The sequence below is a fragment of the Pelecanus crispus genome, chromosome Z (assembly GCF_030463565.1).
Source record: "Pelecanus crispus isolate bPelCri1 chromosome Z, bPelCri1.pri, whole genome shotgun sequence".
In the NCBI taxonomy this organism is placed as follows: domain Eukaryota; kingdom Metazoa; phylum Chordata; class Aves; order Pelecaniformes; family Pelecanidae; genus Pelecanus; species Pelecanus crispus.
Genome location: NC_134676.1, coordinates 62,660,458 through 62,686,438, shown reverse-complemented (window position 1 = coordinate 62,686,438; position 25,981 = coordinate 62,660,458). Strand labels below are relative to the sequence as shown.

The following is a 25,981-nucleotide window of genomic DNA, read 5'->3' as shown; positions in this document are numbered from 1 at the left end:
CTACTATTTGTAACAAGGACACTTGGCACATCAAAGATGCACCCCAAGTAGCTGCAGCCATATGGAGAGACCTTCTGTGGAGGAACTGTCTTCATCTTGCACTCCATAAAAGAGTGCACCACCTAAATATATTTTTTCCTTTTTTTTGTTTTTGTTTTACAGTTGGAGGTAGAAGCAAAAACACTAGGAAATATGAGTATATAAATACTCACAACTCCTTCTTGTAAGGGTATTTTCACTTGTGGAAGTAGGAAAGAACTTTGCACCAGATGAACACTGAGTATGAAGTTCTGAGTTTACACTCAACTGTAGCATTGCCACTTAGAATAGCTCTAAGCATGACATTAAATCATAAATAGCCTTACAGAAGATGAAGTTCATATCTTCAAGTTTGTATCTCCAGAGGGAAACCAGTTCATGGCATGTAATTAAGGCTGTTAACGGTTGTTGCACACTGAATCTTCAAACAAATGTACTTGTTTCCTAAATAAAACTGGAAGACTGACGTACTTGTTTCCTAAATAAGAAATGCGCATTTAAGCTACTAGAAAAGGCTGCTTACTAAGGTGGTCTTGTTTGTACTTCTTCAGCGTTCTACAAATACTTACCCAATTTTCCTAAATACTTGTTCTTCCCTTCCCTCAAGTAAAAACAGAGTTTGTGTATCCAGGAGAGAAGTCAGCTGGCAATGAGTAAGAAACAAACTATCATTTTGAACTAAGGTATAAGGCTAGGATTGTGTCTCAAATTGATGGTCTTTGTGGATCACTGTACAAAAATGGGCTGACAGACAGATATGATAAGACTCTAAAAAAGCTAGACCCACAGTAAGAAGGACAAACCTATGACAAACTTCTACCAAAGTCTTCAAACAAATCTTAGAAGATCTAAGGGGTCTAGGAAGGCTGGGCCTTGTTCAAGAAGGAAGTCTTAAGGGCGCAGGAGCGGGCTGTCCCCATGTGCCATAAGACCAACCGTTGGGGAAGATGACCCGCCTGGCTGAACAGGGAGCTTTTTCTTGACTCAGGGAAAAAAGGAGAGTCTACCACCTTTGGAAGAAGGGGCAGGCAACTCAGGAAGAGTACAGGGATCTTGTTAGGTCATGCAAGGAGGAAATTAGAAAGCTAAAAGCCCAGCTAGAACTCAATCTGGCCACTGTTGTAAAAGATAATAAAAAAATATTTTTACAAGTACATCAACAATAAAAAGAGAGCCAAGGAGAATCTCCATCCTTTGCTGGATGTGGGGGGGAACAAAAACCATGTAGACGTGGCACTTTGGGACATGGTTTAGTGGGCATGATGGTGTCCCTCCAGGCCATTCATCACAGCCTTCTCTGCTGTGAGGGACAAGACTGTGTCCCTTTTGGAATTCCTAATATGAGTTGATTTTTTCTTGTAAATGTATTCATCAGGTCTTTAAAAGTACTCCATTAAATTTGTGAGGTATGATTTTGCTTCAGAATTAGTATGTTGATTCTTACCCAGCATCATTTTCATCCTTTAATTCACTAATTCTAGTCTTCAAAAAAGCAGCTATTGTTTTCCTTAACAGGGATGTTAGGGTATACTGCGTATACCTTAAGACTAGTGCTTTCTACTCTAAAGCAAACAAACAAATCAAAAAACATGACCAGCATCACATTATCCATCTTAGGCCTTCTGCTACCAGAGCAGTACAAAAGAGAACAAGCCACTTGGTTTTGCTGTTTCATGCTTGAGTTCCATCAGAGTTCTTGGGTGAAAAATAACTGGTTCTGACAACTTACTGCTCATTTTGTCGTCTTCGTAATCTTTTCCCTCTGTTTCTAGTTTGAGACAGATCTTCCACTGAAAATGACAGGATCTTATGTGGGAATAACCTCTACCTCCTCCCTTATGGACATATTCTAAAACTTGTCCGAGCTGGAGAAACATATTTCCTTTCTTTAAATGCTAGTAGGTATAGTAATCTCTGAATGAACTATTTCAGACAATCATGAAGGATAGGCCTTTATAATATCTATCATACTTACCATTTTTCAAGCTTGCAACACCTAGAGACTGAGCCGAATGAAGTGTCAGACGAACGCCAACATCTTGGATATAAGCCATTGTAGTCATAGGGTAGATATTTGCTTGAAGAGGCAATTTGCTCATCGTCAGTCTGGGCTGGATCTGCAGTATGAACACGAACTTCAATAAAATACATTCTTCTTATGCATTTAAATTTCAAAGACCTTTTCAGACATTTATCCCATGTGCTTTAGAAGTACTGATTGACAACCAGCACCAAAGCATTCACTCGACTGTATTATTTAGCTTTTTGGAGATTTGCGGCTAAAATTACCACTTTGGAAATGATAACTTCAATGTACTTTTAGATCAAAGAATGTTTAGAAAAAACTGAAAGATTCATCACGGGAACCTACAAAAAAAGGAATAATCACAGTTATAGAATGAGAGAAATTTTTTTCTCCTCTAGAGAGCAAGCAGTGAATAGATTCAAGATAGCAGAAAAGGAATTGTTCGTTTATAATGGCAACTTATTAAAGTGCTAGTGGGATTCTTGAATGGTACATGACAAATGAGTGGTAGTATTAAAATTATTTTCTGTTTAAATATTCACTTTACTGTCTCCAGCAAAATGCAGTACTACACACTAACTGGAAAAACAGTAGCCTCTTACTCAGCAGGTATGATTTTCAATGCATTTGCAAACCTATTTTTAGCAAGCAAGGAAGGTAAGGACACACTCTGTGTGTGCTGCAGATTCCAAGTTAAGAAAATAGTCACACTATATTTCATCTGATGCAACACCAATAGAACAACTTGCAACACCTAGGCAAAAAAAAGGCAAAAGCCCAGCTAGAACTCAATCTGGCCACTGTTGTAAAAGATAATAAAAAATGTTTTTACAAGTACAACAATAAAAGGAGAGCCAAGGAGAATCTCCATCGTTTGCTGGATGTGGGGGGGGGAACATTGCCACTAACAATGAGGAAAAGGCTGAGGTACTTAATGCCTTCTTTGCCTCTGTCTTTAATAGTCCGACCAGTTATCCCCAGGGTTTTCAGCCTCCTGAGCTAGAAGACAGGGAGCAAAATGGAGCTCCCATAATCCAGGAGGAAGCAGTTAATGACCTGCTATGCCACCTGGATGCTCACAAGTCTATGGGGCCAGATGGGATCCACCCGGGAGTACTGAGGGAGCTGGCAGAGGAGCTTGCCAAGCGACTCTCCATCATCTATCAGCAGTCCTGATTAATAGGGGAGGCGTCTTATGACTGGAGGCTTGCCAATGTGACACCCATCTTCAAGAAGGCCTGGAAGGAGGACCTAGGGAACTACAGGCCTGTCAGCCTGACCTCGGTGTGGGAAAGATTATGGAGCAGTTCATATTGAGTGCGCTCAACAGGCATGTGCAGGTCAACCAGGGGATCAGGCCCAGCCAGCATGGGTTCATGAAAGGCAGGTCCTGCTTGACCAACCTGATCTCCTTCTATGACCAGGTGACCTGCCTAGTGGATGAAGGAAAGGCTATGGATGTCATCTACCTGGACTTCAGCAAAACCTTTGATACCATCTCCCACAGCATTCTCCTAGAAAAGCTGTCGGCTCATGGCTTGGACAGGTGTACTCTTCACTGGGTAAAAAACTGGTTAGGTGGCCAAGCCCAGAGACTTGTGGTAAATGGAGTTAAGTCCAGTTGGCGACCAGTCACGAATGGTGTTCCCCAGGGCTCAGTTTTGAGGCCAGTCTTGTTTAATATCTTTATCAACGATCTGGATGAGGGGATTGAGTGCACCCTCACTAAGTTTGCAGATGACACCAAACTGGGTGGGATTGTCAATCTGCTTGAGGGTAGGATGGCACTGCAGAGGGAACTGGACAGGCTGGATCGATGGGCTGGGGCCAGCTGTATGAGGTTCAACAAGGGCAAGTGCTGGGTCCTGTACTTCGGGCACAACAACCCCATGCAACACTACAGGCTTGGGGAAGAGTGGCTGGGAAGCTGCCCTGTGGAAAAGGACCTGGGGGTGCTGGTTGACAGCCGGCTGAACAGGAGCCAGCAGTGTGCCCAGGTGGCCAAGAAGGCCAACAGCATCCTGGCTTGTATCAGTGTCGTGGTTTAGCCCCAGCCAGCAATAAGCACCACACAGCTGCTCGCTCACTTCCCCTACCCCGATGGGACGGGGGAGAGAATCGGAGGAGTAAGAGTGAGAAACACTCCTGGGTTGAGATAAGAACAGTTCAATAATTGAAATAAAATACAGTAAAATAATAATAATAATAACAATATAATAATAATAGTAATAATAATACACAAAGCAAGTGATGCACAATGCAATTGCTCACGACCCGATGACCGATACCCAGGCAGTTCCCGAGCAGCAATCGCTGCTCCCCGGCCAACCCCCCCAGTTTCTATACTGAGCATGACGTCATGTGGTATGGAATAGCCCTTTGGTCAGTTTGGATCAACTATTCTGCCTGTGCCCCCTCCCAGTTTCTTGTGTACCTGGCAGAGCATGGGAAGCTGAAAAGTCCTTGACTAGCATAAGCAGTACTCAGCAACAACTAAGAACATCAGCGTGTTATCAACGTTCTTCTCCTATTAAATCCAAAACACAGCACTGTGCCTGCTACTAGGAAGAAAGTTAACTCTATCCCAGCCGAAACCAGGACAATCAGGAGTAGAGTGGCCAGCAGGAGCAGGGAGGTGATTGTTCCCCTGTACTCAGCACTGGTGAGGCCGCACCTGGAATACTGTGTCCAGTTTTGGGCTCATCAATACAAGAAAGACATTGAGGTGCTGGAGTGTGTCCAGAGAAGGGCAACAAGGCTGGTGAAGGGTCTGGAGCACAGGCCTTATGAGGTGCGGCTCAGGGAACTGGGACTGTTTAGCTTAGAGAAGAGGAGGCTGAGGGGAGACCTTATCGCTCTCTACAACTACCTGAAAGGAGGTTGTAGTGAGGTGGGTGTTGGTCTCTTCTCCCAAGTAGTTAGCAATAGGACGAGAGGAAATGGCCTCAAGCTGCGCCAGGGGAGATTTAGATTGGATATCAGGAGAAATTTCGTCATGGAAAGGATTGGAACAGGTTGCCCAGAGAGGTGGTGGAGTCCCATCCCTGGAAGTGTTCAAAAACCGTGTAGACGTGGCACTTTGGGACATGGTTTAGTGGGCATGGTGGTGTTGGGTTGATGGCTGGACTGATGATCTTAGAGATCCTTTCCAACCCTAGTGATTCCTAGTTTTTACTTTCATTAAAAATAATCCAGCCACCAAGCCAGGAAACACGAAATTGCTACTCTACCCTTAACTGTTCTAGTGGTGGCCTTGGTAGTGTTATGTTAATGGTTGGACTGGATGATCTCAAAGGTCTTTCCAACCTAAACGATTCTATGATTCTAAGTTATTACGCTCTAAGAATGCGTCACTTCTTTCCACCACAGCAGCAAGCGGTTGTTCTCTAGGTCTGAGCTGCTGGACCTTATCCACACCTAGCGTGGTGCTACCCAAAGGGCTCTAATTAAATAGACAAAGCAGAGGGAAAAGAAGGCATGCAGATATACATGCAACTACATGGTGGCTTGTCATAACTTGCTATGTTACAATTCTTATGTTAAAAAGGATATAAAGGAATATTTAACAAACTCCTTGAAAGAAAACAGTTGCTACTTCATCTCGTCTAAATCAAATTTTGTAATGGATACATTTTTTAAAGCTTTTCTCCTTTTAAATGATTAGTGGAGTTTAACATGAGAGTTTGATTAATATGACTCAAACTTTTTACAATCAGAAGTATTAAGACAGCCAAAACTGAGACTGTAGGCTTTTGTAATTAATAGACAATAATTACCTGATATCCATTAAGATCAGTATAGAATCTATTTTGACTGTTTATGTCAGATGAAATTCTCATTGCAAGCTCACGATTATATTCTCCTCTAATATCCACAATGTTGGAAACTTCAAGAGACTGGCCTTCCAAACCTACATGAAAAAGATGCATTTAAAACCTCTCAATTTTTAAAAGCGACTGCCACATGTATAAGAATTATTATGCTCCCAGAACAGTGATCTAGTTTTCCCATTCTAGTTTTCCTTTTGTTACATCTAACCAGATATTCGAAGACAGTTCAGTTATGTACCATATGATATAGCATTACTTCTAATTCAGTACTCATTGAACAGGCTGACTGAAACCTTCACTGAAGTGGAACAGAAGCAATTCATGATAAGAACCAGCGTGGGTTCTGGTAAATCTGTAGGAAACGGCACAAAACTCTTACATGCTCTCTTTAGCAGGAAGTAGTACAGTGGAGCAAGACCTAGCCATTCACTTCTCCCCTTGACTCTTACATGTCTGTAGCCATTCACAGACAAAAATGAAGTTACCAGCTTCTTGACAGCAACTGTTGCACTAAGCAGGAAATCAGTCAGCTGTTTTAACCAAAACAGGGATAATCTTCCTTACGGACAGTAAATTAAGAAACTGCACAATGATATGACTACAACCAGGAGACAAGTCTTTGTTGACATGGAAAAGATGCCTATTTATTAAAAGAAGGATTACCTATCTGAAAATGGAGACAGATGTTCAGTGAGATTTTTTCCTACAGTGCCTTGCACTTTAATAATAACCTGACCTTTTCAGACAGTTTGAGACACAGTTTGGTCTGGAATCATACCATCATTCAGCATGACCACTTCTACCCTTTCTATAGTCTAATGGGATTAACAATTGTCGAAAGACTTCTGCCAGGCAGAACATAGATATGAAATTTCTTTTGTAGTGAGAAGAAATTACATTGTTCTTGTCTGACAGATTGTAAACACACTATATTTTAAATTTTTTTTAGCAGTTCTGTTTGAGAGCATGTTGGAATAGTTTCCTTAAGAAGGTCTTTACTTTGTCAAAATCTAAAACAAACACCCTGAACCTTTATGCAACGGAATGCTGAAAGTGTCCACCTGCCACAATTTTTATGCTATTATTTAGTATGTATAATGCAGTCAGACTTGTGATTTTGTCACCTGAATGAGGAGGATGTCAAGCTCTGTATTTGTCTCCTCATCTTTTTTAAAATCTGAATGCCACCTGCAGCAGTACCAGCAACTGTTAAAAAGTTAACATTCACCAATGGCTATTATACTACACTGCTAAATGAAAAACATTCGGTTCAGGTAATTAAATCTATTTTTCCAGACCTAGTCTGGAGAAAGTGGATCTGTATGCTCTGCTTTTGATGCTCTTAGTCATAGATTTTCCAACTATTTTAAAGTAGGACTATTAAAGCACAAGTACATTGAACAAGGACACAATATTTCAGTTCACAATTTTAAAATGACCAGAGCATGAATTACTTCCAGCTCTTTTCTACTGCATAATTTGAGTTAATACAAAAAATACAATTACAAAGATAACGAAACATAAGAAGCTTCTGATAAAAAGATTAACAAAATCATGCTGATATCAAAACCAGATGCCAACGGAAGCAGAAGAAGTTAAAAAGCACTCCTTGGTCAATTACTGAACTGAGTTGTCAAGTCATGAGTATTTTCTGCTCAAAATCAACAGAATTCTAAAGCCAAAAGTGGAAAAAGCAGTGTTTTACCAAAACTGCTTAAGAAGCTGTAGGACTCAGAAGTACTGTCCAGCAGTTGGATTAGCCACATAATCAGGCTTTCCACACCCTGGCAAGCAGGTGGCTTACAATAGGAGTATCAGGTCTTTATTTAAAAGCAAAATATATGTATACACATACACATATTTATTTCTCTCCACATACTTTGTTACTGTACATATGTGCAGTACTAGTAAGACCTCAGGATTCCTTCTTTTAATTGAAGTAATGCTGTAGAAATAACTTCCCCTAAAAAGCCCAGGAAACAGATCTCAGCAAAACAATGATGCAAAGTCATCAATTTTTAACTTTGAAAAAGGCCATTTCATATGAAGAAATTAAATAAAAACACCGTATAAAAGTAAACAGAGAAAATATATAAAATAATTGCATCATTTTTCCTTGTAAAAGGTGGGAACATGGTACAGGACTTCGCCATGATGACTAGATATGTAACAGTGTAAGTACTGAAACCGTGTGATGAATTAAAAATTGTCAAGAGAAAAAAACTAGATAGTGAACTCGAAAGATAAACTTATGTGTTAGGAATTGGCAAGCAGGTTATTTTCACTGACAATTCATTTTCTGTGAACTGTGAAATGGAAGTATAATATTTCTGGTAGGCACTTAGTAACAAATTAAAGAAAAGGGAGTATTAGAAAGAAATCCATTTTAAAAAACCAAACAACCTCACCCAAACAACCCTAACCAAAACAGAGATCTTTCAGGCTTTTTTGAGGCTTTTTCCCTCCACTTCACTACACTAAACATTCTCCTTATGTAAGTTCCCTCCTTGCTAAGAAGTTTAATTTAGTGAAACCAACACAGCAAAGCAACTTTCTTTTCACATTTTTGGCAACCTAGTACATCTTGACCTCAAGGTACTTTTTTTTTTTTTTTTTAACATCTAAGCCCATTCTACATATTGGTCACATAAAACCAAAAAAATAATCTTGAATATAAACATGTTTCTTCAGGATCTTTAACAACAAATTACTATACAAGATGTTGGTTTGTATTCATAAGGAATGTGATCTAGAGTAGAATTACTGTATCAGACGAGCTGGCAACTGAACTCTGATCAATATAGGGAATATGGGTGAACTCTAGCAGCTTCAAACTTCAAAGTATACACTTACATCATAAAAAATGAGGCTTCTGAATCGATTTTAGTTCTAAAGAGAAATATATTACAACTAAAAAGACTAAAATCAAACAGATCAGTTCTGTGCAACTGCAAAGTAGGTATTTCCAGCTATGTTATTGTTGAAACCTAAAAGGAATAAGGAAAAGAGCAAGGGAGACTTTCAAAGTACTTACAGCTCTGTTATTTGTTTTTGAAGGTGTTTAGAAAAATAATTAAATATAATAAATAATATTTTAAAAACCATGCAGACAATTTTGACACCTACAGTAAAAGTAATGCTAATAGAAAACATGTTTAAGTTCCTTCAAGCGCTGAAAACATTAGGTAATGCTCCTGTATTTCAGAAAAATTCCAGTAGAGTAAATACAAACAGATGAACAACTGAAAAAGTATGTTTCCTACTTCAATTAAAAAAAGATACACTTAAGCATTTTAAGTCAACTGTCTACAGGAAAACAAGTTTATACAATTGTACCATGATTCCTCCATTTTACATTTTTCACTGGCCAATTTAATCATCAAATTTGGAAGGGTACAGAGTTTCCAAAGTTACAGTTTTCCTAGAATTTTCTTGGAAATCAGTAGTTGAACAGTAGAGAAACAAAAAATGAAAGCCTTACTGAAAGAAAAGCAAGCAAAATTGATACAAAGTTATGTCCTAAGAATCAGTAAGCCAGTATTCAGTGCCACTGCCTCTCAACAGACACAGCCAATTCTGTCATGAGGTCTTCCAAGCAGGAAAAGGACATAAAGAGGAAGCTTACAGGTTACAAAAGCATGCCTATACTTGTGGAGTATACGAGACTTCACTATTAATGCCACTAACAAATAACTTCACATTCTTTGTGACTTTAGAGAAGATATTGTTGTATCTCCATCAGTAGGTTAGAAGCTATGGAAGATACTATATTTTTACATCATCTTCAATATATTTCTAATATTTTTTTTCTCATTTTCATAATTTACAGCTACCTACAGCATTCAGATGACGCAGTAAAGTTCAGGACCCCATTGTAGGTAATTTATACTATAAAATTTCCTACTACTGAGAGGTATCTCCAACAAATCTGTTGAGTTTAAGCATGCCAGCTTAATGACTAGCATGATGCTCAGAAAGGGATCATGGTGCGCTGGGAGTAAAGACCTCAGTATGATGAATTCTGCACTAGTTCAGAAGTGCATTTAAACAGTAAAAAGACAGGTACGATCCAAGACTGTAGTGATGAAAAATAACTGCTGACAGAGACAGAATTTCACAACTCTTACCCTGGACGTTATACAGTCGCATGGTATGTGTCACATGGTGGAAAAAACATACAACTTCTGAGAAAATCCTTCCATGAGCAATTCTTATGGTAGGTGGATCTGTAAAAATATATGGCTACAAAAAGAAAATAAAAAGTTAGAATAATTATTTTGAAAGTTTTGCATAAAAGTAGTGTCAATAAATCAAAATATTTAATAAATATTAAGTAGTCTTATTTTTTTTTAAATGTTCTATATTTAAGTGTAGTCTGAAAACTGGGAATTAAAAAATTACTCCTAATCTGAAATCCAGCAACTACTCTTCAGAGCCTCAGTTTTCCTTTAGCTAAAATTAGGACAATCCTCACGACATCTCTCACAGGTATTTTATGAGGATTAATGGATATAAGGCCTACAGAAAAACACAATAATGTATTAATATTGCAAACATCTGGATGAGCTTTTTTGCTAGCAAAATTACACTTGCTAACCAGTAACCAAATACTGTCGTTTCATAATCTGTGGCAGATGGTTTAACTGTCTGTTTGGTTTGTTCAAAGTTTACTATATCGGTGGTACATACTGCACGAAGAAAGCTGCCTCTACGCTGCCTGTGGATCAGTTTGCATATCCTTTTCAAAGTGGAAGAGGAAGCTTTTTCTTCATCAAAAGCAGCTACACTTGCCAGGGGATCCCCCTGGAATGCAGGGTAGAGCTGGGAACCATTAAGAAACCTCAACAGGGATATTGGTTTCTTACTAATGTCTCTTCAAGACTAGCAGAAATTTCTCATACCCATAGTCAAACCAAAAAGATGAAGAAAATTTTTTTCCCATATAGTCACAGTATTTTGAGTCTTGGCTAAGCAAACCATGGCTGTTTTTTAAAACAATTGATCCCAAGCTGAACTATACACACACTACAGAAATACATGGATGGCTACAAAGATAAAAATGGGTTAAATATTAAGCATGTACAAAGCCAAAAATGACAATATAACACATGCAACTACTACTATAGGGCAACAGCAATAAATGAAGACTTCACTCAAAAAAACCCAACAAAATACCGGAAAAACATGTTATTCAGAGGGATCTAAGCAGAAAGCACTTAGAGGGTGCTGTCTTCCTCCTGTATATACCAGTGTCATATGAACAACAGAGCATGCTCGTTCTTCTCAAGCAAGGAAACCAAAGATCAAATGTATCTTGAGGAAGAGAGGAAATGAAGATTACATACATACAGACAAAACATGTCAGAGAAGAACAAGTATAGATATGTATCGTCCAATCTTCTTCTTTGAGCATATATGTATATTCATACAGAAGATTGCAAAAAGTATTGTATAAAAGAAGAAACTGAAAGAGACTTTCAAAGACTAAAAGCCTGACTTTCTGTTCACATATTTATTCTTAAAGCTTCAGACAGAACACTGTTTAACTGTTAACACAGCTTTGCCAGAGCTCCAGGAGACAACCAACTCTGCAGCTATCAACTACAGGACTACTTTGCACAGGAGTTTGGTAGAGGAATCATAGTTGCTTACACTTCAGTGACACAGGTTGTTTTAGGGAGAGAGATTTTTCTGCTGATCATCTTAACAGCAATGTTTTATCCAGTTAATCAGTACAAAAACCCAAATGAGGAAACATTCTTTCAGACTCCTTAACAGTTGACATGAAAAAATGATGAGATACTTCCAAGGGGCCTGCCTCATCTTGTCAATAAAACTGACAAGTGTTATCTATTATGCAAAATCGATTTGCTAGCTGAGAAATACAGGAGCAGTATGGTATTAGGAGGGCACAGAAGCCAGGTGAATTAATATGCTGGGATGAAGGAAATTTGAAAACCTCATCTTAGGTTAGAATTTCAGCTGGCTTTTGGGTTTTCTTATTTCCATGAAAAACTGCCAAGATCAGTACATGTAGACTGAATCTTCCCCTTTCTTCTGTCAGAGGAAATTACTATCCATCTGTTTACCTATCACACACAGGTAGAGAAGACAAACTCATTTAACATGTGACTACACACTCCTAGAAGTATATGTTTAGATTAAAATCCCATAGAGGAACTGGACTACTGACAGGAAGGTGTAATAATCAAACCCTTCAAAACCCTACCTTCAGGGTAGGGCAACATGGAGATCCTCAGTTAGCAATGAAGGACTGAAACAGCAGCTAAAGAAACTCTCAGAAAATGAACTAAGAAACCTGAGGTCTTCAGGCTAAGCAAATACCCTCGCCAATTATTACCTAGTAGAATACTACTTACATGAACAGCAGCCTGCCAAATACATTCTGTTAGCAAAGTAACACCTATTTTCTGGGCTTATTTCTGTTGTTTGTAAGAACATTTCTCACTAGGGCTCTCACTGGAGCTATCATCCAGGACCAAACCAGCCAAATGGAGAGATGCTGGATGAGTGACAAAGGAATGCAAAAGGCTGTGCACTTATTAAAAAAAGAAAAAATTACCTGAAGTAATTTTTTTAAAAAACAAAAAGTAAAAAAATACCTGGAGGAACTCGTTCAGTCTAGGTTGTTAGTATAAAACATGATGGTGACATTGACAACAACTACCAAAATTCATTGTTCCCATCCAAGTAGAAAGCTGAAATAAGATGCGTTGAACAGCTCTCAGATTCTGGGATATTGCCACAAACATTAAGTTCACGCACTGGAGTCTCCAAGCTGCACATGTAGCCAGATCAGCTCCCCAGCTGAAGATAAAGGCAACCACACTTAGTGTTCTGAACTATATGGCAAGACAAGGTGATAGGGAAGAAAAGGAATTAAGTGTCATTTTGCAGGTATTGTCTGAAACTAGTGAATTCTTTTTAAATCATAATTTGTGATTCCACCGGCACATGCATTGAGACAAATGTATCAAAACCAGTTTGCAAGCCTCTAATTCAGACACAGTGTGGGGAAAAGGTACAAATGAAGAGAGTTAAAGGCCCATGCTATCATGCGGTTTTGGGGGTTAGACAATTTCTTTCTGATAAAAAGAGTGGAGATATGATGTATACTCAAGTTCTCGAGGATGCCTGTTGCCTTCCTGATTGTTGGGCAAACAGGAAAAATGAAGAAAAAAATATGGTACTGAGAGAACATGGAAGCCTCTTAATTCATATTTAGTGCTTACAAAAGCACTAATCCTAGAAAGTGATTTTGTGATAGTCATCTGGAGACATACTGAGTTCAGAACCTATAAAGAGATAATTGACCAGGTTTGTCACACTAAAAACATTTCAATAAATCAGGCTTTTAAGCAGGAAAACATCTTTATACATTGAATGTGCAATTATTCTAGCATCACTGTAAAGATCCTTGGTGAGATGCACAGAGGCCTGTGAAATGATCCTGGTCCTGGCTCTGAAATATAAAGATACTTTTGACGTGAAAGTCTGACTAAGATGCAGACTCAGACACAAACACTTTCCTTTCTAAGTGGAAGGCACAAACAATGATAGAGCTATTTGCAAAACTGACTGGACAAAGCCCTGGTCTGCATTCAGTATTCACTCTGCTTTGAGTGCAAGCTTGGACTAAATGACCTCCCAGAATGAAGGATTCTATGATTACTCAGATTAGGAATTAGGAATAAAATTAGAAATTAGGAATAAAAATATTTGGGTCTCATATCCAGTGGTAGTCTCGAGACTCCACTTCCTAAACAGTTAAAAATGAATAGTCACTGTAAAATCTGTTCCCCTCAGCTCCACTGGAGTAAGTTCCACTGTACAAGATTCAGCTGCCTGCTGTGGCAGGTTTTGTTGACCCTGGAAAGCAGTATTTTCAGAAACAGGGTAACAGAACTATGGGTCAAAGGGTCCAGAAACTATTTCTCAGTACTCATATTCAAGGGAAATACGACAACCTCCCCTTGAAGGAAGGGGAAGAGGGCCAGGAAAGCAAGCTAAAAATTTAAAAGGGAGAATACTTGGTGCAAAATAATATCCCATAGCCCTAGGATATCATAAAATACTTGGCACCAAATCAGGTGCCAAAGTGCCAAGGGGTGGAGATAACTGGAAAGACGTCTTCACTTAAAGGTTTACTGACTTGCATAGAAGCTGGCATGGCATATTGCAGCCTGAAGGCATGAAGCATGGGCAATAAGCCTTTCCCCTTGTAGTCAAGCGAAGCACTACTAACCATCTTTGAAATTTCTGGCAGTGCAGCACACTGTTGGTATGGAAGTCAAATAAACTATGCCCAGAGGAAAGTTTTTCAACACAGACTCAATTGCTCTTGATATGCCTGAGATTTTAAAAAAGAACTCAAGACAAAGCCTTCAAGAAAAGTGGCTTATCAGTAACAGACTACCCTTCATTTGTCAGGGTTTGAGATTAGACTGGGATTTGGGGGGTTGGGAAATCAAATACTATGAGCTCTTCAGAATTGTGTTTTAAAGAATTACATGGCAGAAGAGAGCTGGTTGTCATTTTAATACTTTTGTCTCGAAAAACCCCACCAATATGTGGGGCAGATTTTTAGATGATAGATATGATAGTAGATAGATAGTATCAAGGAAAGAACGGACACTTCAAAAGGCAGCCGCTTCTTGAGTATTGTGAGCACCCTCCAGGTAATGGTGCCTGTGTACTTGTCTTTTCCTGTTGTCAGGCATGCAAAAACAGGGTAAGCATTAAAAGTAAGAATACTATACTTGAATGAAGATCCTCTGCCTTTTTGAGAGGGAAGATCTGAAGATGGATACAGCAGGATACTCTGAATGCATAGTCTCCCTCTTTTTGGGCAGTGGAACATCCCAATCTTACTTAATAAATGCAGAAAGATACCATTATCTTTTCCTTAGGTTTGAAGGCCAAGTATTTAGATAACTCAGATACGTGTTCTTCTCTGAGAAGTAGAGGCAACAAGTAATAGGTAATCGTGACAGATTAAAGAAGGACCTGTCATGAAAAAAGTTTCTTGAACCTAGTAGCAGCCACTGCAGCTATACGAGTCAGAGATCATCATCAGTAAAGAAAGTCCAACCACGGAGACATAGTGTAAAGAGGAAAAAAAGGGAGAAAAGCTCTAGCACTAGAGATCCTGCAGGATATTAAAAAAAAAAAAAAAAAAAATCTATTTTCTTACATACTCTGTTAGTATGTAAGTACCTTCAGCAACTAGTACCTACATGTGTGCATAGATACAGCTGCCTGAGGGAAAAAATCACAATTTTCCAATCTGGGTCTATCAAGAGTCCGCTTTGATTCTGAAAAATTGATTTGTAAAACAAGAAAATGAACGACTCACACAGATCCCACAAACACTTAGCATCTGATCCTTTGAAAAAACCTGCTTTGTTCTATTCCCTATTAATACCAAACATGGCTAGTAAGCAGGTCATCACGTATTGACTTGTCTTGAATACACAGAAGAAAATATAGACATTTAACTGTTTCAGAGTTTATTGAATACCCATTTTTTTATTCCTCCCAGATCTAACAGATTTACGGAGTTGACCATTCTTCACAAAATCACAAGAGATACAAACATGTTTTCCTTTCATAGGCAGGATCCTTTTGTTTACACTTGTTGCAAGGTCCAAGGAAGTCCCTTCCTTCCAAACCTTGATAACATTGTCCACCAGTTAAGCAGCACTGACGTGTTAAAAAATTAAGATACTGCCTGTCTTTTTCCCTGGTACCTTGCTTTTGTTCTGTTTTGCAGAAAATACAAAGACATGATAGGAGCACTGCCTTATCTCTAGAGCTGCAGCATGGAGCCTCTGCTCTGTGTCGCTGTCCTGGACTTTGCACTCATGTCCTGACCTGAGGCTGCCACTGAACTACTTCCACACTTCAGAGACAGCAGAGACAGAATCGTCCACGGACAAGACCCTATGCCACAACCCCGGAGACTGTTCTTACTGGGGGCTGTCTAGCTGCACCATGGCAATGTTTGCCATGGTGTCGTAGAGCCTTAAGTCCAGCTATTCTTTCCAGAGCAGTGACCAAGAGTTATCAGTGTTCAGCGTACCTTCTGTTTAATAACCTGTAAATCACTGTCATTAACCCAGGTCTCTGCTGATGTCCAACTTAGTGCTGGTACTAGAGGCTTACCACTTAGCAAGGATGCACTCTTTGCAGCACTCCAGGCTGGTTTTAGGTCAGCCATAAAGATGATTAATCCAAGGAACCTCTTGAAAGATTCAGACCTGTGTACATTCTAGTACACAGACCATCATCTGCAGAAAACACAACACCCACTCATAACATCCCACTGATGACCAGAGCTGCACTGTATGTGTCAAGTGTTCTAAACTGACATGGCTTTAAGTCATGGCCTGCAAGTCTAGCATGTTGCAGCACCAAGTTTCCAAAACTAAACTGGCAGAAGAACCCAAGATCAGAAAGGCTATAAGTACTATAGTAAGACAAGCAATTATACTAAATGAAGAGAAATAATTTCTGAGCATTGCAGAACTGAAAAGAAAGGAACCAAAAGACTTATCAGGTGACAAAGCAACCAGTTAACAAAGGTAATGAAAACATCTAACTGTACTCATACCAGAGGAAAATGACCCAACATGCAATTATTCTTTGTAAATGTTGCAGTAATACTTAGGGAGAGTGGGATAGGAGAAAAAAAAAAACAAAAACCACCCAGCCAAAAATCAAGAAAACAGTCTGTAATCTATCTTATAGCCACTCCACACAAGAACTTAGAAAATGTTAGTCAATCCACCTCACGCTGGGAACCTTGAACAGATGGCATTTCTTTTAGGACAGAAATCATTAGTTCAGACTGTTTTAGAAACTACTATAGAATTACACTGTTATTCCCAGTGGGACAACATAATTAATGTTATTAAAATGTAAGCCAAATGAGCCTTATGGTATATTAATGAAGCAGAATTTTTAGAAGTATCATGATTTCATTTTTATTGTATAAAAAGTTACAAAAGCTGAACACACCACCCTTTTTAATGTTAATGAAAAATGTACTTTAATTTTTCATAAAAGTTCAGTATGTACATTTAACTGTGCTTGCAGGGATGTGAGACTTCCTGTTCGAACCATAGCATTTTGCTACCTAGATTTGTCCAGATTATTTTTACAAAGCAAATAATTCAAAAGTGTAGTTAAAATTATGTAACTGTTAGATTTAGTGATTATTGTGTTTATAAGCAAAAGACAAAGTAGCATCTAAAATAAAACTAGTTAAAGTGTGACCATGCAGCTGATGAAAGGTAAAAATTAAAAAGCCTAAGTGATATTGTTCAGGTATTCACAGATCAAAACCACTGGCCTTTAAAAATTAAAAGCAAGTGAAGCCTGTTGAACATAACTGATGCAAACAATTATGGGATTAAATATACTAAATGGTTTAGAACTGCCAACTCACAGACCTCAAAACATGTGCCTCTAGGAGAGACTGTTAAAAGGAAAGGAAACTGTTCTGTCCACTTCCAGACTGATTTACACGTCTAACAACAACAAAAAAAACCCAGAATGATTACCCTTCCTTACTTCCTGAAGTGGTAAACACAGAACTCCCAGTTTGCCTTATGCATGCAACTTAAGTTTCCCCAGGAGAAACTGGGCAGAAGAAACATGATACAAACTAGCTAACTTCTTAGAAGTGTTCATTATCTCATCATTTGCTTTCTGAAATATCACCTTTCCAGTTCCAAAAGTGGTACAGTAGATTCCATATTGTAATTAAGTCATTGTAAGAACACTGTCATTTCTGAATTTCCAATTTGAAAACTAATAGGAGTACGCTGTGGCCCTCCAATAATTATGCAGCTAAAAATACTGGTAACCCTAGACAACTGAATCAGAACAGTTGCTTGCCACTTTGTCTTTACATTCATCAATTGTGACTCAGTATCTTAATTACTAAATTAAACTTCATATGCTAATATTAGCTAAAAAAGTACTACACTCTGAACTGGAAGCTCCCTATTCACAATGAAGAAATCTTAAGAATCCAGCCAAGAAATGAAGAAATGAATCAGTATGTCCTATACTTTTTCACCATAGGAAGTGAAAGTGAACTTATTTTATTGAGAGTGAATTGACATGTCTCACTGGATTTCTTGCAAGGGTAGCACCTTATTTAAGTTTTTTGGTGATTCATAAATATATTTTTGCACTTTCAAATTAATGCGTGTTTTCACCCAAACCTAGGGTTATGAAGTTCTGCCAATCATTTCAGTAACAGATGTCATTACTTCCAGCCACACGGCTGTATTTCAGTGTTGGGGAAAACTAGCTCTTCCGATCTGTATTTGCATAATGCTTCAAGTTACTTCAAGATTAGAATCTCTCTGCAAACGGAAGATTTACCTTGGCGTCTCCATCTGGTAAGAAGAGATAAGCTCCACTTTTATCCCGGTTACTTGTAGTTCCATACCAAGCAAACTCCACCTTCATTTGATGATTTTTACCATCTTCTTTCGTATTTATTTTCTAAGGACAGAGAATCGCATTTGAAATAGCTGACACATTTAGGTTTCCACAACTAAGAATGGAAGTTCTTAAAAAAGTAAAACATAGTGTTTTGAAATACAATGCAACACACCTCCAGTAATCCAGACATTCCAGAAAACCACAGTTTCATGTAAGAATTTTCTAAGATTACATTATCCACAGAATTCTGCATCTCTTTTATCTTGAAAAGTTTGTCTGGCTTCTCCTGCCTACCATTCCTCGTGTATATATTATACTCTGCTAAAACAGCTTCTGAACTCTGAACCTCCAAAAGCTGGTAAACTCCAAGCCCCAGAGGTGGTAGATGTGCCATGAAAGAGATCTGTTGGGAGTAAAGAAGAAACCATTATTAAAAACAGCAAAGGATCAACTTTTCATATTAGATTTATGATCAAAGTAACGCCTTTTCCTTCAATAATTTTAGGATGGCTGAATTTTTCCCATATTCCATAAATTAATATGAAATTACAAATGGCATTCCAAAATTAATAGCTGAAGCATGTTAAGAAGAATTAGCAAACAAAAATGTCTGCATCATTAATTTACTTAGTATCAAGATCAGTTATATAAATGCAATCATGATTTTGAATCTTGTTTAAAAAGAATGTTAGCTGTGATGTGCAGTTTTGAGCATATTTGCTGTGCATTAATGACACAAGTAGCATATCAAGTGCACACAGATCCTACTTGTCACTTAAGCTGCATTTAAAAATCCAATAATTTAAATAGGAAATGTAAGGCAACTGTCTCATTTTTAGTCTCTGCTTATTTAGGAGCTACAAAGTAATCTGCACAGAAGAGTAAGATACAAGGTAGAGCTCCAAAGCAATTTGCTTAGAATTTGAGGTACGGATATATAATTTTAGTTCTTCTTAGAATCATAGAATCATAGAATCATCTAGGTTGGAAAAGACCTTTAAGATCATCCAGTCCAACCATTAACCTACACTACCAAGCCCACTCTAGACTAATCAAGGGTAGACCAGACTAAACCATATCCCGAAGTGCCACATCTACCCGTTTTTTAAACGCCTCCAGGGATGGGGACTCCACCACCTCTCTGGGTAGCCTGTTCCAATGCCTGACCACCCTTTCCGTAAAGAAATTTTTCCTAATTTCCAGTCTAAACCTCCCCTGGCGCAGCTTAAGCCCATTTCCTCTTGTCCTATCGCTAGCTACTTGGGAGAAGAGACCAACACCCACCCACTTCTTCTTCAGGCAATTGACAGTGTTAAATTATTGTACTGGTTTTGGCTGGGACAGAGCTAAATTTCTTCATAGTAGCTCATATGGTGCTATGTTTTGTTATCAACAATGTTGATAACACAGGGATGTTTTAGCTATCACTGAGTACTGCTTATGTGGCATCAGGGCCTTTTCTGTTTCTCATACTTCTCTGCCAGCCAGCAGGCTGGGGGTGCACCAGAAGTTGGGAGGGGACACGGCTGGGACAGCTGACCCCAAGTGACCAAAGGGATACCCCAGACCATATGGCATTGTGCTCAAAATACAAACTGTGAGAAAAAAAAAGAGGTAGGCGGGGGGTGTTCAGCATGATGGCGTTTGTCTTCCCAAGTGACCATTACGCGCTCTGGAGCCCTGCTTTCCTGGAGATGGCTGAACACCTGCCTGCTGATGGGAAGGAGTGAATGAATTCCTTGTTCTGCTTTGCTCATACATACAGCTTTTGCTTTACCTATTAAACTGTCTTTATCTCATTCCTTGCATTTTCTCACTGTTATCCCGCCAATTTCCTCCACCATTCTGCTGGGGGCAGTGAGCGAGCAGCTGTGTGGGGCTGAGCTGCCTACTGTGGTTAACCCACAACAATTATCAATAATTATCCCTTTGGAAGATAACTGAGACACACTTATTGAATTATCATCACAGGAACGTTATCCTGAAACAAGTTCAGCTTGGCTCCCAAGTCAAAAGGAATCAGACTAAGAATGTAAGCCTGAGAGTAAAAAACACAGAGCTTATACAGTACTATTATATCACTAAGGATTTAACAAAATACAATTTCTGAAGTGCAATCATTGAGGACAATCTTCTATAATGATGTATGATTCAAAAATTCTCAGAAACTTTGTTTAAAACCAAAAACAAGAGGTGGACTCAAAGTCATCTGTCTAGCTTGAGTATAAGAGTAACGCAGATTACTATCCAGCCCCTATATCTGGAAGACCGGGGGGGGGCGGGGGGGGGGGGGGGGGGCGGGGGCGGGGAAATCAGACTCTAACCACTTAAGCCATTGTACTTACAAAACCTTTCAGCTGGAGCGCTTGAGCACAATATAGATTGTGTGACTATGTGTATGGACTATCACTTGAAGGAAAAGCAGCTTTAGAAAGTGGGGGAAAAAGAGGCATGTCCAATATTTTCTGTTCTTGCAGCTGAAACTGACCCTTTAAATGCAATACAGCATTGTCATGGTTTAACCCCAGCCAGCAACTAATCACCATGCAGCTGCTCACTCACTTCCCCTGCCCCGATGAGATGGGGGAGAGAATCGGAGGAGTAAGAGTGAGAAAAACTCCTGGGTTGAGATAAGAACAGTTCAATAATTGAAATAAAATAAAGTAAAATAGTAGTACTAATAATAACAATATTATAATAATAGTAATCATAATAATATACAAAGCAAGTGATGCACAATGCAATTGCTCACCACCCACCGACCGATACCCAGACAGTTCCCGAGCAGTGATCGCTGCTCCCCGGGCCAACTCCCCTAGTTTCTATACTGAGCATGACATCATATGGTATGGAATAGCCCTTTGGCCAGTTTGGGTCAACTGTCTTGGCTGTGCCCCCTCCCAGCTTCTTGTTTACCTGGCAGACTATGGGAAGCTGAATAGTCCTTGACTAGTGTAAGCACTACTTAGCAACAACTAAAAACATCAGTGTGTTATCAACATTCTTCTTATACTAAATCCAAAACACAGCACTATGCCTGCTACTAGGAAGAAAATTCACTCTATCCCAGCCAAAACCAGGACAACCATATCACAAAAATTTAAAAACTTAATCAGTTTAAGAAACATCAACACTAAATATACGTAAGTTTCTTTTTTCCAAAAAATGACTGAATTAGTGGTGTTATCTGCAGAGGACAGAGCTGCCAATATTTGAAGTATGCTTTCCATTTTTTTCAACTGTGAAGCTACAATATCTGTAAAAAAATACATTCATGCTTTTTACTTAAAGTAGCATACCTGATATGCTTCATGTGACACTGTAGTTGCTCCATCCCAAACAGCACTAATCTGGACAGTAACAGGTTTTCCCAAAGGAGATAATAATTTAACTCCGGGTGAATTCACATTGACTGAAACCACTGAAAATCGCTCTTGTTCCGTAGGATTATATATCAAAAGGTACCTGCAAAAACATATTTGCCAAATTATCTTTTGGCAAACAAGCTTCCTCCTTCAGGTTTAATATAATTGCACACAGATTTTACATATAGAGCATTGAAACAACATTAGAACAACAAGTACATATCACAACAAATAAATATGCAAAACATAACCAGGAAACAATGGATATTTAACATCAATACTTGGCAGATCTCCTTAATGTTGTTATTTTTCCAAGCAATTTTAAAAATACCTTACAATAAAAATACATCAATGTCCCATCTTAACTACTAAAGAATTGTTATTAACAGTTGCAAGCACAATTGTGCTATTTAAGGGTATTTTAAATTTATTTTTCAGACTGAACTATTAAATTCTTATCCACAGTTGCTTTCCCTTTAACAAAAATTAATAACAATGAAGTAATGAACAAAACCCGCTGTACATACATATATCTGATATATATTCTTTAAAGCAATTAGTTTCTTTCTGCTATAAGGGAAAGTTCAAAATTATTTAAATTATAATTTACCAAAATTCCCTATGGCAACTGTCTGCATATACACTGAAATCTTTTTATTAGATACATATGGAACAACTAATTTTTATGTAATCTTATGCCTGTTCTTCCATTTGAGCACAGATTATGTTACTAACCAAAAGAATCAGCCCAGAAACTGAACAGAGCAACTTTATTAGCCTATATAATTTTTTTTATTACAGGTTCACATATTGTATGGTATAGAAAAATAAAATCATACTAGAATATTCATGCCTCATGCATCTGTAGGGTTATCATCGTACTTCTTGTCTTTGCATTGCCAAACTCAAAGAATGCACTGCTTAAAACTACTCCCTCAACCTTCCATCTGTTCATTTCATCCTTTAAAACAACCTGTCTTTAGCAATGAAAAATATTCTTGCCAAAATTTCCAATAACTTCTTAGATACACAGCAGAACCAATATTCTATCTTCAACCTCCTTGACCCTTCCCACTGTAAAACAGAGTTCATGAAATCTTATCTTTCATCAGTTTCCATGATATCCATTTCTTACTTATCAAATCACTCCTTCAGCATTTGTTCTAAGTAGATTCTCCTCACTCTCTGCTGTTTTCTACACAGATTCCTCAGGTATTTGTCAGTGGTTTTCTTTCTTTTCCTTTCACATCTTAACCTTCAAATTCAATTGCCACCTTCACATATCAAACCACTTCATCTAAAATTGTCTCCTTCCACCCAAACTAGAAATCTCATTCTGGCACGCAGGTCTTTAACTTAAACATCCCCTGTTGCTTGAACCTCTTTCCATAATCTCACATTCTGACTATAAGTCTTCCAGGTTCCTTACCTATACATTTAGACGCTCTGTGCTCCATTATTGGCTAGCCTGGCTCTACAGTACAACTGAGGTCCTGCTAACAAGTTACTTACATAGCTAAACTCTTTAATCTTTTCTTTTCCAACACTAGCTCTAGAAGGACTGAGGGTAGCCCTCCTCTACACACATGCCAGAGGAGGGTGATGTCTCCCTGGCACCATGAGGTCTGGCAGGCAGTGGACAAAACTGCTGAGATGATACTTTGGAAATAATGAAATGGCAAAATTTCAGGGCTGAGAAGCAGCAGCAAACTGCTTAAAGTTAGTAAGGAAGTACAAATTTAACTCCTTAGTCTGAGAAAGAGGACTTCTACACAATTTTGGTGTAAAGTCAGAGAGACTAAGTTAATCCACCACTAAAACATGAACGCAATACAACACACAAGGAAAATTCCTCCTTCATCTCCATACTGCTGGAAAAATCTCACCTACTCTCTTTCCACCCTACCTTTTGATTTTTTTGCAACACTACTCTAATTTTAACAAATGCAGTACAGATACTCAGAATCCTTATGAACATTAACCAGGCTACCATTTTCCCCTTATCTTTTCATTGGCTCCCTCTTTTTCCTGCAAACTTAGGCTGTTCATCTTCAATTTCATACCCTATTACCTCATAATCAGTAGGCAAGGCCAACTCCAACTTCTCATTAGTTGAATAAACTAAATCAGAATGTATATTAGCTTTTTCTATCAGGAACCTTTGGGTTACCTGCCATACATAGAATGAGCTTCCCATAAAAAATTATTTTCCTTTTAACTCCTTAGATGAAGATTCCTGTGCTGAAGTACTGTCACATCATGACTTCCATGCATAACAACTATTCTTCTTGCATATTTGTGCATCCAGCTGTAGTAAGTTGCCTTCTAGCACAACCAAAAGTGCTTTGGGATGCTCTTGTTTTGTGTTGGAACAGTTAAGCATACTCCTGGCCAGCTTTCAGAGCCTTTAAGAACTTGTGCAAAACTTTGTGAGAGCCTCCCCTAGGCTTGGGTAGGTCATTTTACACTTTTGCTTAACTGAACATGTCTTCTTTTGGATAAGATATTAATTTAAATGTTAACATAACGTTTTTATAACAGTTGTGGAATCAAAACCAAACTCAACCAACATTGCTCTCAGTCTAGACCCATTAAAAAGTAGGAAGACAAAAAAATAAGATTAGTTACTTTTTTAAGAAGTCCTCATACACTGTGAAAGAAGAGTGTAAGAACTGTGTCAAAACCAATACAGATCTAAGAGATGATCCAACACCAAAGCTCAGCATAAATCATTATTCTCATCCATCAACAGAACATTACAAAAATCTTTTACTTATTCTTTTTATACAGTGGAATTGCTCAATTCTTAAGCCTCCAAGTAAAATGCTGGTTTATGCATACAATTACTTTCTAGTAATGCTATACATCCTCATTAAGTTTAAATTATCTGCCAAACAAAGAACATGTTCAGGTAAAAATATTTCCAGAAACTTTGTTCATCTTCCCATTGATATAAACATGTTTCATATTTAATCGCACGACAAATTCACCCATGACAAAATACCTTAAGAACTGCCATATTACCATTATATTTCACCAGATTACTTTTTTTTTATACATATATATATTCCAACAAAACCAAGGTACATACGTTTTATAGCTCCTTGAATCAATGTATTGTAAGTGCATTAGGTGTATGCAGAGTAATAAGGCAGTCAGATGAAGCTAGTAATGACAGGGCAGATTTTCAGCAGTTGAAATGCAGGAATTTTGCCTAGATGCTAGTATTTTGTTTTCAAATTTTATTTCGGCAGGACTGAAGTATTTATACTCAATAAGATATAATTCTTGTGCATATACAAAAGCACTGACTAATGGAATCAAATCACATTGCTTCTGAAGTACCAATTCAACTCCCACCATTAAATAACATCCCACTATAACTATTTTAAATTCTATATGAAACAAAGAGCTACACTTCACTTAAGCTGTATCATTACTAAGAACGTCATCCACAAATGTAGAGTACAACTGCTTAATGTGTTGTGGCTGCATTACACAGAGAAGCAACTTGACAATATTTAAAGGTTTTCTATTCCAGATTTTAAGGGAAAAACGTGAATATTACTGTCTTTTAGAAGCAGCAAGCAATTATTTTCCTTTCTCTATTCAGATCACCAGTCTTTGGCAACAGTGCCAAGAAAACTACAAAGCTTCACATCTTTTGTCCAAATAAAGAGGGAGGGGTTTTAATGCCTACTGGTAAAATTCAGATGAAAAATTCTACCTGAAATATTTCACTTTAGAAACACCATTATGGCCAAATGTCAGCCATAATTTCTTTCATTTATTGAAGAAAACAAAGAATTCTGAAATTATTTTAATATAAACTTTCCACAGGTAAAAACATGGCCAATTTACTCATACAGAGACCACGTATATCATCTGTGCACTGGAAGCAGCAGTAAACTGCTCTCAGCCTCTCAAAAAATGAGAAACAGCTGCACATTTGAGCTCTTAATCCTAAATTGGATGCATCTCTGATGTGCAAATATTTGCAATTTCAGAAAACCAAATTGTGCCACCTGCTTTTTAGACACTTTTGGAAAGACATACGTTGAATTTTTTTACCCCATACTTTTCTGGGTCTCCGAAACCCAGAACAAGTATCCTTTATTCATAAAACCATGATCATTTCCCCTATATAACCTACCATATACCACTAACAAACCCTTCTATTAAACACACACATTCAAGCATCAAAGAATATTTTGACTAGTCTTTCCTGTAGTAAAGATTTA

At 38.2% G+C, this 25,981-nt stretch overlaps 1 protein-coding gene across 3 annotated transcripts in view; it reads right to left on the bottom strand.

Annotated features, from left to right (window-relative positions):
* MAN2A1 (mannosidase alpha class 2A member 1) overlaps positions 1 to 25,981 on the bottom strand; it is a 117,376-nt gene that overhangs the window by 18,292 nt on the left and 73,103 nt on the right. For 2 of the 3 annotated variants that reach the window (XM_075725887.1, XM_075725888.1), the window contains 6 exons: positions 21,675 to 21,840; positions 18,548 to 18,778; positions 18,313 to 18,435; positions 10,023 to 10,137; positions 5,842 to 5,975; positions 2,015 to 2,156 (listed from right to left, as the gene is read on the bottom strand). In XM_075725887.1, the coding sequence (XP_075582002.1) occupies positions 2,015 to 2,156; positions 5,842 to 5,975; positions 10,023 to 10,137; positions 18,313 to 18,435; positions 18,548 to 18,778; positions 21,675 to 21,840 (911 nt within the window). Of the gene's footprint in view, positions 1 to 2,010; positions 2,157 to 5,841; positions 5,976 to 10,022; positions 10,138 to 18,312; positions 18,436 to 18,547; positions 18,779 to 21,674; positions 21,841 to 25,981 lie in introns of all 3 variants that reach the window. The other variant, XM_075725890.1, reaches the window with a different exon arrangement.